Genomic DNA, 12,533 nt, shown 5'->3' on the forward strand with positions numbered 1-12,533 from the left:
AATGAAACTAAAAGAAATTTTATTCTAACATGTACCAAATTTAGAACATAAATAAAACTAAAAGATATTATTTATTGTTTGCAATAAAACTTATATGAGTAATCTATCATCGGACTCTTGTGTTTTTCTTGGTGATTTCTCCAATCTAGAAGTGTTTGTGCGGTGGTTTCAATCTCAGACTGTCTACTCAGGCAAGGTCAACCTTTTCAAGTTCCTTGGATTATTGTCGATGAAGAATGCCTCATGAGAAATTTTTCTGTGTCTGAGTAATAACATAGTCGAAGGGGAGTTGGTTTACCAGGTTCTTCTCTCTCGTCAGCAAATTGGTACTGCAATAATTATTTTCTTGTATGTTTGTTGTGTGAGCCAAAACTCGCACAACCAAAAATTTGTTAAAGAAAACTTAAGGGATCCGAAATTTTTAGGGTTTATCGCAAGAACAGTAATATCAAAAAAAGGTTTTTGCTGAAAAGTGTTTTAGTCTTATTGCTCTCGAGTTGTCAAAAGTTACATAATTCTCCAAACCGCCTAGCCGAGAATCTCGGGAGAGATTTTCGGAATATTTCCTTATCGCTTCATGCGGCCACCGCCTTTGTATTTCTCCTAGGTTTTTTCTGTGGGCTTCGTCCTCCTTGACCTTGATTCGGCCCATAGCGAATTAATCGGCTCGGCCCAATGCAAAGGAGATTGGCTTGGCCCAACACGGAGGGACGCAGCTCGGCCGCTTATTCTGTTCTATAGCTCGGCCCACTTGCCTTTCCTCTCGCAGCTCGGCCCAAACATCGCACAAGGCGGATCGGCCCATATTCTCCTTTCTTCTATGGATCCGGCTCACTTTCATATTCCTTTGCTATGGCTTACTTTCCTTTCCGTTATGAAGATGGTTTTATCCATTTGGGATGAAACTGACCCCAACAGTTAGCGCCCCAACTCGTCAGTTTCGGAGACAGGAGTGACGAGGTTCATCATTCCTGGCCATGGGGTAAACCATCGGGTCAAGCCACCGTGATTCCAGATGAGGCGTTTTGGGAACAAAGTGCCGAGCCGTTCTTTGACGAGCCGTAATAGCGAGCCGTTTTTTGGCAAGGCTTTTGAAGAAAAACGCTGAACCATTCAAAGAGTGAGACTATTTTGACAAAGATAGTGCCGAGCTGTTATTCAACGAGGCGTAATAGCGAGCTGTTTCTTTTTGGCGAGGGTGTTTGAGGGGAAATGCCGAGCTGACGCGTCATTTTCAAAGGATGCCAAGCCGTGTTGACGTTGATGACGAGGTATTTTTGAAAGGATGCCGAACCAAGTTGTCGTTAACGACATGGCAATTTATAACGCTGAGCTGTGCTTCGATGCGACAACGACACGATTTTGCTTGATAACGCCGAGCCCTGTATTAAAGGTATCGACAAGGCGATTTTGCTTGATAATGCCGAGCCCTGTTTGACGAGGCAATCTAGTTTAGTGATGCCGAGCCATGTTTCAAGATAATGGCGAGGCGACTTTTCATTTTATTTTTTTGTGACTTTGCCAAGCCGTGTTTAGGCGGATACCTTCGTTGATCGAGATGAAGAAACTGCCGAGCACGGTGACAGTGGTGCCGAGACGAGCACCTCTGTTGATCAAAGCGACGAGGTCACCGAGGTGGAGAGTCGAGACAAATCTGTCGAGGCCGAGGCGAGGTCTTGTGCGGCACATATTTTTACGAGATCTCATGATGGTGGGGCAGATATTTTGACGGACTCTTCCCATGGTTCGGCTCCTAAACGTGGTGATACCATCAATCTTTCCAAGGTGAAGGCCGAGGAAGAGATTTTTCCGTTCGATCCGGTCGAGGCGAAGCGAGAAATTGAACGCCTAATGTCGAGCCGAGCCGCCTCATCTTCCAGCCGAACTAGGGTTCGAAAGAAGAGGCTTCGACCAGATCCTCCCGGCTCGTCCTTATCTTCAGTCGAATCCCTAGAAGCCCTTCGGAATCGTTTCAGGATTTCTGAGGAGGTTGAGTTTGTTGTACCGAGGCCCAGCGATCGTGCTCATCTTTCGCCTCCTGATCACTTCACCATCTATGAAAGCTTCTTCGATCTCTGCTTTCTTTGGTTCCCTATTTCCGAAGTGATTCTTCGATACCTCTGGAAACACGGGATATCCATTGGTCAGATTATGCCGAGAGGATTATGGCATATGACTGGGATTTTGGTGCGGAGTTACGAATATCGCATAGACATCGAGCTCGACCATCTGTTGAATTTGTTGAAAATCCGTAAGGCTCCTGGGGGGAAGAAATTTTATATCTCGAGCAAGGCGCGCCGAAAGATTATCAGCGGTTTCCCGAGCAAGGACAGTTTTTGGGATGATTGTTTCTTCTTCGTCCGGGTCAATGGGGCATTAGTTGGTGACAGCTTCATCCGCAAGACCAAGACTGATTGGAGACCGCTTGGTATCCGATCGATGTCTTCCTTTGGCTCGGAAGACTTCGGATTTTGTATCTCGATTCTAATGTTTTCGTTGTTTCGTTGTTTTGCAGTTCGCGACTTTCTTCCCCTGTGCCCTGACAATCTGTTCGAAGTTCGGGATACGCTAGCTGCTAACCGAACCCACTGGAAACGCCATTTCTCGCTGGAAAGAGTCGAACGAGCCCGGTATATTGCTGCAGGTGTTTCAGTTAGCTCCGAACTATCCAACTCATCAGGCGATACTCGCGACAAGATGGTGATGGAGACTTTCCGGGAGAGGAAGAAGAGAGAAGCCGAGCCACAGAGGCTGCTAAAAGAGACGAGAACGAGCTGAAGGATGCACAGCAGGCTGGGAATGAGGCACCTGTGTTCGGCTCGGGGGACAAAGGTGACCAGAGCACTGGCTTGGGGGACAAAGGTGACCCGAGGCGACCTCTAATGTTCCCGACGAGCAGAGGTCGTCCGCTGGTGCGACCAAGTCGGCCATTCTCGCTCTCCCGCATTCTCCGAGGCCTCCGAACTCCAAATTCGTGAAGCACGAGGCGGCGAATCGCAAGCGCTCTGCTGCGAAGAAGGGCAAAGGCATTGTTCCCGACGAAGGCGAGCCGCTTAAGAAGAGACAGAAAGCGGCTGCTGGCGAGCTGAACCTGAAAAAGCTTGTCGTGGACGATGTTACTGCTTCTGCCCAATTGTTCTTCAGGGTTAATAACAACAAGGTTTCTTTGCCGCGCCCCGAAAAGCTTAAGCACCCGATGTCTTACGCCGCAATGGCTCAGCGTAGTACTAAGGTTGGTTCCCTCTCATTTTAACCTTTCTTATTCGAATTCGTCTGGTTCTAATTTTTTCTCCCTTCTTCTTTACCTTCAGTTTATCGCCGCGGTGAACGAGCTGTTGGCGGACTACGAATCCGATGCGCTCAAAGGCGAGCGTCGTTTTGTCGAGACGAAGCAGGAGGTCGCGCAGTCGAAGGCTGACTTGGACAAGGCGTTGGCTTGAATCACCGCGCTAGAGGAGGAGAAAGGGGCTATCAGAGCCGAGCTCGAGAAGACGACGACTCGATTCGAGGAATCTCATTGTCGGAAAAACAACGAGATTGCTTCTCTGAAGAGGCAAATCGCAGCGAAGGACGCATTGCTCGAGTCTCGAGTCAAAATTGCCCAGAAAGAAGCCAGACGCACTGCCACGGCTAAGTTTCAGGAAAGGCTTGCTGAGATTGAAGGGAGAATGGGTAATCTGGAGAGAGCCAAGAGGGACGAGAACAACCTTGGTCAAATTCGGAGTAACCTCGTGCTAATTGGCGATCTCCAAAAGCCAGATGCCAGTCTCGATGCCGAAGAGGAGAAGCTGAGGAATTGGGAGGCCGAGCTACTGGGAGCCGAGGAGACGTTCGAGCGTGCTGCAACAGACTTACGGGAGAAGCTGGTTGTTTCTTCGGTATCTCCAGATTCTGTTGATTCTCGCTTGGGGACCAAACTGCTAGAGGTCACTGCGGCTTTAGTTGGGGTTACGAATCCCACCGGTTCGAACATCGACACTCCGAGGGCTACTGATCTTGCCGCCGAGGGCGTTCCTGAGCTGCGTGCAGGAGATCAGTAGTACTTTCTCTTTTCGTATTAAGTTGTACTGTGTCGTGTGTGGATGGCTTTATCCATATCTTTTGACTTATTTGTTTTTTGTAAACATTGTGCCTGGATGGCTTTATCCGTATCGTTTGACTATTGATCTCCTTGTTGGATTTATTTGGTAGCAATCTTATCTATCTTTTCCCTTAGTCATTTTTTGGGAATTATTGCTTTCGCCTTTAGTAGGAGACTACCGTCAGACCGAGCCGTCACTAATTGGTTTGTCGAGCCGGACCAAGAGTGCTTTTGTTTTCTTTCCTGGCCGAGCTGTTCTAAACATTGATGGATTGTCTCGAATAAGCTGTTTTGATACTCTAAATATCAAATGGATCTTATAAAGTGTCAAATGAGTAGCGTTCCCAAACCGGGAGGTATGTCCTTTTTTTTAGACAATTTTTGCGAAAGGAATTGACATTCCTTTATGTTTCTGGATGTCAGTCCCAAGGTGTGAAGTTAGAAGATAGAAAACATATAACGAGGTAATTTAACTCGGATCTAATTTTATCCTTCTGAGGCGTTAAGTTTGAACTTCTCGTTGTCGAGGTTCATGTCTAAGTAGACGATATTTAGAATTTTGTCGTAGACCGGTGTTCCCGAGAGGGTGAATGTGTTGCCGGGTTTTAAGAGTTCGGCTCGGTTTTAGAGAAAGCGATGTAGTCTCGACTTATAATCTCGTGTGCGATGGCGAACTGTGGCGACCGATACGTTTTTGGTCTGAAATTTGTATAGCGCGCTTTATTTTAATCCGTAGAGGATGTAACTTGCACCCTCATCCTAGGAAAGGTGGTAAAAGTCCATTTGGAGAACTTTGTGATTGTTGTCTCGGTGTGGCCAGCAGCGAGACGAAGTGTTTGAAACGAGAAAATTTTGGCCGAAGCAAGTGCAAGGATATGTAAAGGTCTAGGCGAAGTGAAAAAAAAAATGGATAAGTGATTGAAAACGAGTTTCTCAAGAATTTCTAAAGTGATAGCGAGTGATAGTAAAAACCTTGCCGAGGTCAAAAATTAGTGAAAGAAAATCTAGAAAGAGTGAATGAAAAACTAGCCGAAGTGATGATAATCTTTGAGACAGTAGACTTGACGAGCTAAAAATCTTAAAATAGTGTAAGTGTAAGTGTATACGTACGCACTCCCCCGCCCCCCTTTTTTAGGAGGGGGGACAGCTGAACCCGTCCGAGGACGGGCTGCCTACGTACCCTTTGCAGGGATCAAGCCGTCCCGTAGTTCATGTTGACCGTGTTGTAGCCTTAGTGCTAATACTTCTTTAGATGCATTGCGTTCCACGATCTTGGATTTGCTTCGTCAGCTACCGTCGTAAGTTCATAGATTCCTGGCGAACTACTTTTGTAATCTTGTAAGGGCCTTCCCAATTTGCTCCGAGCTTTCCTGCATTCCTCTCGGCAGTGTTTTGGAACACTTTTCGAAGAACGAGCTCTCCTTATTTAAATCTTCGGCTTCTGACATTTTTGTTGTAGTATCTCGCCGTTGCTTGTTGGTAGTTATGGATTCGGATTAGAGCCTGGTCTCGCCTTTTGTTGACCAAGTCGAGTTCGTCCAGCATCTTTAAGTGATTCAAGCCTTCCTGTCCTGGCAGAAGCCTTCGTCGAACCCCTGGGAAATCCACCTCGGGGGGAGTTACACACTCCGTTCCATAGACGAGAGCGAATGGGGTTTCTCCAATGGCTCGGCGCGGGGCTGTCCAATGCGACCAAAGGACTCCTTCGAGTTCGCCTGCCCATCTTCCTTTCTTGACATCGAGCCTATTTTTTAGGCCGTTAGGATCGTCTTGCTGGCTGCTTCGGCTTGTCCATTCCCCTGGGATATCTCGGCGTAGACTTGCTCAGACGAATTTTCCATTTCTCGCAGAAGGCTTCGAAGCAGTATATCCTGCGATCGGTTATGAACGCCGTTTTTCCTCTGTCAACGGGATGCATTAGGATTTAGTTATAACCTGAAAACGCGTCCATGAACGTTAACAACCTATTTCCCGCAGTGGCTTCGACGAGCCGGTCGATGTGCGGTAGGGGGAAGCTGTCTTTTGGGCATGCCTTGTTGAGATCAGTGAAATCTACACAGACTCGCTATTTGCCGTTATTCTTCTTCGTGAGCCAGTCCGGGTATTTTGCCTCGGCGATTGATCCTACTTTGAGCAATCTTTCCACTTCGTCGTTAACTGCTTTAGCTCGTTCGGGTCGGAGCTTCCTCCTTTTTTGCTTGATTGGTTTGAAGATTGGATACACGTTCAGCTCGTGACAGGTCACGTCGATGCTTATGCCTGGCATGTCCTCCGCTCTCCAGGCAAAGGTGTTGATATTCTCCTTGATGAAGGAAAGGAGTTTGCTTTTCAGAGGTTCTTCCAGCTTAACTCCAATCTCGACGCGTCTCTCCGGATGCGCTTTGTCTATGCACACCGAGTCTACCGCATCACATTCCGGCTCGGTGTGCGTTTCGCAGCTCTCTGCGATCTTTAATTGCTATAAGAGTTTTGAGAGCTCGTTCGCGGGCTCTCGATCTGTCTTCAGCTTCTTGCGATCTACGTCTGCTCGCGCGTCGGTGACGGGATTCTTCAACTTGTGATCTGTCAAGAAACACATTCGCGACTCCTTCTGATTTCCCCAAATCGTTTTGATGCCTGATGGAGTTGGGAATTTGAGGCAGAGGTGATAGTTGGAAGGGACCGCCCTCATCGCGTTGATCCATGGAGTCCCCATAATCACATTGTAGATTGCTGGGTGGTTGGTGACAGAGAATTCGACGATCTTAGTGACTCCGCCGGCTACCACAGGGAGTCTAATTGTGCCCATAGTCATTGTTGTTTCTCCTGAAAATCCGGTTAGAGGTTTTGGGATTGCCGTCACCTCAGAGAGATTGATTCCCATCCTTCTGAGTGTCTCCCTGAAAATGACATCCACCGAGCTCCCAGTATCGATGAGTACTCTTGCTACATTGTGGTCTCTGATCGTTGTGTGGTCTATCTATCCCTGACGTTTCCTCTTCGGCGAAGGAGATCACCGTGTTCGGGATATCGGTCGGTTCTGTCCAATTCTCCTTTGCTTCGGCTCGGCGCTGATAGGCTTTGATGGAAGACACCGTGTCTTGGTAATATTGGGTTCCACCCATGATCATGTTTATTCTTTGTCTCGGCTCGGGTCGCTCTTCAGGTTCACCTCTTTTGTCGCACTTGGTGTTATCGCCTCGTCGGGGAGGATTTGCGAGTTCTGTCACGCCATTCGGCTCGGTTCCTTCTTTTGGGTCATTAGGGACGAGGTCTTTAAGATTCACCGCGCTCTGGAACTCTCCCACTGCCATTTTAGCCGCGAGTTTGGTTCCTAGAGTTCGGCATTGCGCCGTCGAGTGCCCGTAAGTTTGCTGATACTCGCAGAACGCCTTTTCATCGTAGTTAGTGGGTCTTCTTACCCAAGTGTTGCTACGCGGCTCTCCTCTTCCGCGTCCAGCGCCTACTTGGTAGTTGTGGGCGCCTCCGCTTCTTGGTTCGTCCGAGCTCTGCGTTGTTGCGTTGTTTGATGAGTTACCTTTCTTCGAGGGGCTCATCAAGATTGAGTTCTGGATCGCTGCTTTCGTCACTTCGTACTGTTCAGATTTTTTATCTCTTCCTCATTGACGACAAAATCTGACGACCGATGTAAGGCGTCTTGAATCGTTTGTGGCGTGTTAAGAGCCATTTCCCGTCGGAATTTTAGATTTGTACCACAAGGACCGCTTCAGAGCCTCGAGTTCTGCCTTGTCGCTTATTCCTTCTACTTTAGACACGACCGCCTTGAACCTTGCCATGTAGTCCCGAAGCGGTTCGCTCGGTCCTTGGGATAGCGTCAATAGGTCGGCATCGGAGGTTCCTCGATCCATGAACATCAAATACTGTTTGAGGAACAAAGCGGAGAGTTGTTGGAAACTGCTGATTGAATTGCGCTCTTATCTTGAAAACCATTCCAGCGCGGCTCCCTTGAGATGCTCTACGAAGAGCAGGCAATATCCGGCATCTACCTCTCGTTCGGTCAGTTAGGCAGTGTTCCTTGTGAAGGCTCGACCCATCGCTATCCGAAACGATGTGATGTGAGCCTTTGGGTCAGTTGTGCCTTCGTAAAAAGGGATTCTCACTTTCCCGGGCTCGGGAATCCTAGCCTCTGTGATTCTTGCCGTGAACGGTGTTCTCTGGGTCTCTTCGAGCATTCGATCGATCTCAGGTGCGGCACTTGTCGCGTTATGCACTTGAGATTTCATGGCGCGTATTTCGGCCACTGTCCGAGCCATTGAGGCTCGCAGCTCTTCGATTTCGAGGGTTTGTGCGCGAGTCATTCGCTTCGGTTGGCGAAGTCGCTCATGATCTTCTCTCCTCGGCTCGTCTTCGCGTTCTGCCTGCTCGACCCATTGGCGGTTTTCTTCTTCTTCAGTTGGGTTATCGTCGAGAGCCGGGTCGGTGACTTCATCACTCCGAATGCCGTCTAGTGCCGAGGCGAGCTCTTCTTGGCTTATTCGCCAAGCCGAGCCGTTTTATCGTGAATTCGTGGTTCCATCGTTTTATTGGGCGTCCACATCGATCGCATCGTTCTCCTCGTCGTCGGCTCGTCGCCTTAAGTTCTGACGGAGTGGAGGCGGCTCGGTCATGTTGATACGGGTTGCTGCAGGAGTCTGTTCGCCGAGGGGACAAAATATTGGTGGAGCCAAGGGGTTTCTTGCGCTGCTACCCGATGCTCCTTTTGTCCTGCTCGTCGATCTTCTTCATAAATGTAGCCATCATGTTTCGCATCTCCTCTTGGGTTTCAGTTGTCGCCGTCGTTATGCCCGATGGTGGAGCGTCCTTCTCTGCGCCGTTGTCATTGTTGTTGTTGTTATTATCGTCGAGGGTGTTGCTCGCCATGTTCTTCAGATCTTAAAGTCTTGTCGATTTAGAGTAAGAAATTTTCTCTTCCCCACAGACCGCGCCAAATTGTGTGAGCCAAAACTCGCACAACTAAAAATTTGTTAAGGAAAACTTAAGGGATCCGAAATTTCTAGGGTTTATCGCAAGAACAGTAAGATCAAAAGAAGGTTTTTGCTGAAAAGTGTTTTAGTCTTATTGCTCTCGAGTTGTCAAAAGTTACATAATAAATCGCATACATCATCTATTTATACTAATTCTCCAAACCACCTAGCCGAGAATCTCGGGAGAGATTTTTGGAGTATTTCCTTATCGCTTCGTGCCGCCACCGCCTTTGTATTTCGCCTAGGGTTTTTCTGTGGGACGCAGCTCAGCAGCTTATTCTGTTCCATAGCTCGGCCCACTTGCCTTTCCTCTCGCGGCTCGGCCCAAAAATCGCACGAGGCGGCTCGGCCCATATTCTCTTTTCTTCTATGGATCCGGCTCACTTTCATATTCCTTTGCTATGGCTCGGCTTTCCTGTACACTTAGACGTTATGAAGATGGTTTTATCAATTTCGGATGAAACTGACCCCACAATTTGTGTCCTGCTAGTTCCTCGGTGGCTCGACCTTTTGTGGTTGAGCAATATAAAGAGGTTTGGGATTCAAGCACTCGTTGTTTGTTTTTGGTGGTGAAACGGACACAACTCCTCGTTAAAGATTTGGTCTCATGTTAGGGTTTTGAGTAATTGTTAATCGTGTTGTGCTAATTTTGTAACAACCCGATCTTTGGTTCTCCAAATGTTGGTTTGTTTCCGAACCTTAATTCCGGTCTGATATAAGATCGAGGTGGTGGTTAGGATGGATCCAAGTGATTGGCCGAGAGGCTCTCTTCACTTAGAGAAGATATAGTCAAGTATGGAAAAGGGGAACCTAAGCAACTGGCTGAGGGGCTCTCTTTGCTTAGATTAATGTATAAACGGTGAACTAGAAACCAAGGGGGATCGATGTGACTCCACACAGCTGATGAGAGATGCTGTGATAAGTCAATGAACTCAAGAACAAAGGTGAATCCACTAAGTGTTCAAGAACTCGAAGAAGAGGCGGCTGCTCTTAAGAAAATACATTCTTTTATTGATTAGGGTAAAATTTGTTTAGTACACTGCCTTATAAACAGTCCTTCGGTCTTGACCTTCTAGGGTTGACTCTAGACTCGAAAAGGGAAAGAAACTTGCGAGAGACTCTTGTAAAAAGTAAATAAAACAAAATGGAAACAATACTAAAGTTCTCGGCTAAATTAAAAGGAAATATAACTAAAAGGACCTTAAGAAAAATTCTGCAAAACAAAGAGAGGGAAACTCGTTAGTTTAAAAATATAATTAAGCCAAACACTCACCTTGGTGTCTTTTTGACACTTAGTTGTTTGTAGCCTCACTGGTGAAGATCATGCGAGCTCCTTGAGTCCTTAGTAGTGGCCACTCCATTGTTGGTGTGGGCTTGATGCTTGTGTTGTCCTGATCTTCATGCCTCCGTCCTTCCTCGAGCTGATCCTCTTCTTGAATAAATATGATATATTCATAAATTGCATCATTTAGTGTACAAATTCAAATCATGTCTCATTTGCACACATTTTAGGTCTTTAGACATTGTTTTAGGAGTTAGGAGATTGCATTAGGTCCAAGAGGGTTTTGCATGGTTTGGAGTGTTAAACAGGTGTATTTGGAGTGGAGAATGTAAACCAGATGAAGAAATGGAGTTGAAATGATCAAAAATGGTGAAAAAGGGCATTACATAGCTTCTCGGCAAAAAGGCTATACTGCTGGTCGGAGATTCTTGGCTAAAATCCATACCGTGGGTAAGATTCTCGGCCAAAACACGTACTGGTCGCTTAAGCTTCTCGGCCAAAACTTTTGGGTGCAGATATATCTAAGAAATCCCATTATCGGAAGCTCTTTCCGGCCGATTTAGCTTCCGCGGTCTTCAGCAAAGATCAAGCTAATTGAGTCTACATTCCAGAAAAGTTGGAATCAAGGCATTTGGAGAACTGATCTGAAAGATATGGTCACCGGAAGACAGACCTGTCTCGCATCCATTCCGGAGCAATCCGATACGTCTGAAAGATTTCCTGTCCAGTTAGCCTTAACGTCCGATAAAGCTTACAGAGTCTTCATAAAAGTTAGATAAAATTGAGCTGTGGTTCCAGAACAGTCGAAATTAGAGGATTTGGAGTCATGAGCTGAGAGTTAAGCTCACCGGAAGACACACTTGTCTTGCTACAGTTTCAAGACCGATCCGATGACTCACAAAGATTGCATGAGATGATGCCTTTACAGTAAGATTCAGTTTCCGGGGGCTGCATCAATATTCAAGGTCTTTGCGTGATATTTTCAGAACATCTGAGATCATCCAGTTTGGAGCTATGTGGTGAAAGATACCGTCTCCGGAGTAAACACTGGCCTCTTCTTGATCGTTTCAATGCACTTCAGAGATGAGTCATCCTGGGAACCTTCCACTTCCCAAGCGCTAAATGTTTCTTCACCAATATTTGAGATATTTGAGTGCTCTTTCCACGGCAGTTGGAATCAAGCAATTTGGACCAGTATTCCAGGAGTTATGATGCATCAAACGCGGAGTGGTCCGAGAATATGAGAAATTATGCGACTTGGGTGTGCGACTTGATTAACTCCCACCCATGAATGTTCATGCTCTGGAAACAAGTTACGACTTTAGAGATGAGTGTAAGGAGACTCTGAGCAAGGTAGAGACTTCCAGAATCAAATTAGACTAAGTCAACAATGCTGTGCGAGATAGGCCTGCGAGTTGGACATGAAGTGGAACCATGTAGCACATGTGTTCGCAAATTACACCGACTTGGGCGTGCGACTTGGCCAAGGAAGTGACCATCCCGCACATATACATTCTGGAGTGTGCAACCTGGGCTTGCGAGTGTGGAAAGAGCTGAACTGAGACGCAAAATAACATGCAAGATGAAGTGCTAGATGGATGTGCAGCTGAGAAAGGAGTTGACCATCTAGGAGTCTTGAGCTCCTTTTGGTGCGTGATGGGTGTGCGGGTCAGCCATGGACGTGACCATCTCGCACACCAGCCACCAGACCCAACTGAGCCGGGTCAGTACCCAGTTTGTCCTGGGCTGACCCGGTCCAAGCCCCTTAGTATAAATAGTTTGTTTGGGAGAAAACCTCTAGATCTTATCTTTTATCTTTCATTCTCTCTTTGTTTTCTTTTGCGCTTTAGTCAAAAACGAGTTTGTTAAGAGATATCTAGAGGATTAAATCAATCTAAGGCTGCTTTTTATCATCTCATCTTCTTATCTTTGCTCCTAAGCGAGATAGAATCCATGTAAGCCCAGCCGCATCACTCTCTCAGTGTAAAACGCGAATATTCGTGCAGCTCAGTTCCCTTTGCTCCTTAACTCGCACGACCTTGTAGCAGGGGCTTTCAGAAATATGTTCGGGGTGGTCTTCGTCACTCCCAAGTCGCATGCTTAAGTCGGTGTAAATTGCGAGTCTTCATGCGGCTCAGTTTCAAGCTTGGCCAACTCGCATGCTCAAGTCGCACGCTTGTGGACTTAGTATTTTTCTTGCTCGGGA

At 47.0% G+C, this 12,533-nt stretch overlaps 2 protein-coding genes across 2 annotated transcripts; one reads left to right on the forward strand and one right to left on the reverse strand.

The window, feature by feature from the left end:
• Positions 1 to 1,285: 1,285 nt before the first annotated feature.
• Positions 1,286 to 4,040, forward strand: LOC112087310 (uncharacterized protein At3g60930, chloroplastic-like). Its single transcript, XM_024157332.1, has 7 exons — positions 1,286 to 1,393; positions 1,537 to 2,428; positions 2,516 to 2,630; positions 2,681 to 2,912; positions 2,981 to 3,232; positions 3,312 to 3,366; positions 3,454 to 4,040. The coding sequence occupies exons 1-7, from the start codon at positions 1,286 to 1,288 to the stop codon at positions 4,038 to 4,040; spliced, it is 2,241 nt and encodes a 746-aa protein (XP_024013100.1).
• A 2,106-nt stretch (positions 4,041 to 6,146) lies between these two features.
• On the reverse strand, positions 6,147 to 6,875 carry LOC112087312. Its single transcript, XM_024157333.1, has 2 exons — positions 6,603 to 6,875; positions 6,147 to 6,539 (listed from the first exon to the last, which is right to left on the reverse strand). Exons 1-2 carry the CDS (start codon positions 6,873 to 6,875, stop codon positions 6,147 to 6,149), a joined length of 666 nt encoding a protein of 221 aa, XP_024013101.1.
• Positions 6,876 to 12,533: the final 5,658 nt, after the last annotated feature.

This window comes from Eutrema salsugineum, unplaced genomic scaffold (genome assembly GCF_000478725.1).
Source record: "Eutrema salsugineum unplaced genomic scaffold, Eutsalg1_0 scaffold_18, whole genome shotgun sequence".
In the NCBI taxonomy this organism is placed as follows: domain Eukaryota; kingdom Viridiplantae; phylum Streptophyta; class Magnoliopsida; order Brassicales; family Brassicaceae; genus Eutrema; species Eutrema salsugineum.

Bases quoted from the DNA above. Each gene is read 5' to 3' on its own strand.
- LOC112087312 (XM_024157333.1), bottom strand. From the start codon at position 6,875: ATGACTATGGGCACAATTAGACTCCCTGTGGTAGCCGGCGGAGTCACT. The intron at 6,540-6,602 runs GTAGATCGCAAG...AAACTCTTATAG, and splicing joins TCACCGACGCGCGAGCAGAC to CAATTAAAGATCGCAGAGAG.
- LOC112087310 (XM_024157332.1), top strand. From the start codon at position 1,286: ATGCCGAACCAAGTTGTCGTTAACGACATGGCAATTTATAACGCTGAG. The intron at 1,394-1,536 runs GTATCGACAAGG...AGCCGTGTTTAG, and splicing joins CGCCGAGCCCTGTATTAAAG to GCGGATACCTTCGTTGATCG. The intron at 2,913-2,980 runs GTGCGACCAAGT...AAATTCGTGAAG, and splicing joins CGAGCAGAGGTCGTCCGCTG to CACGAGGCGGCGAATCGCAA.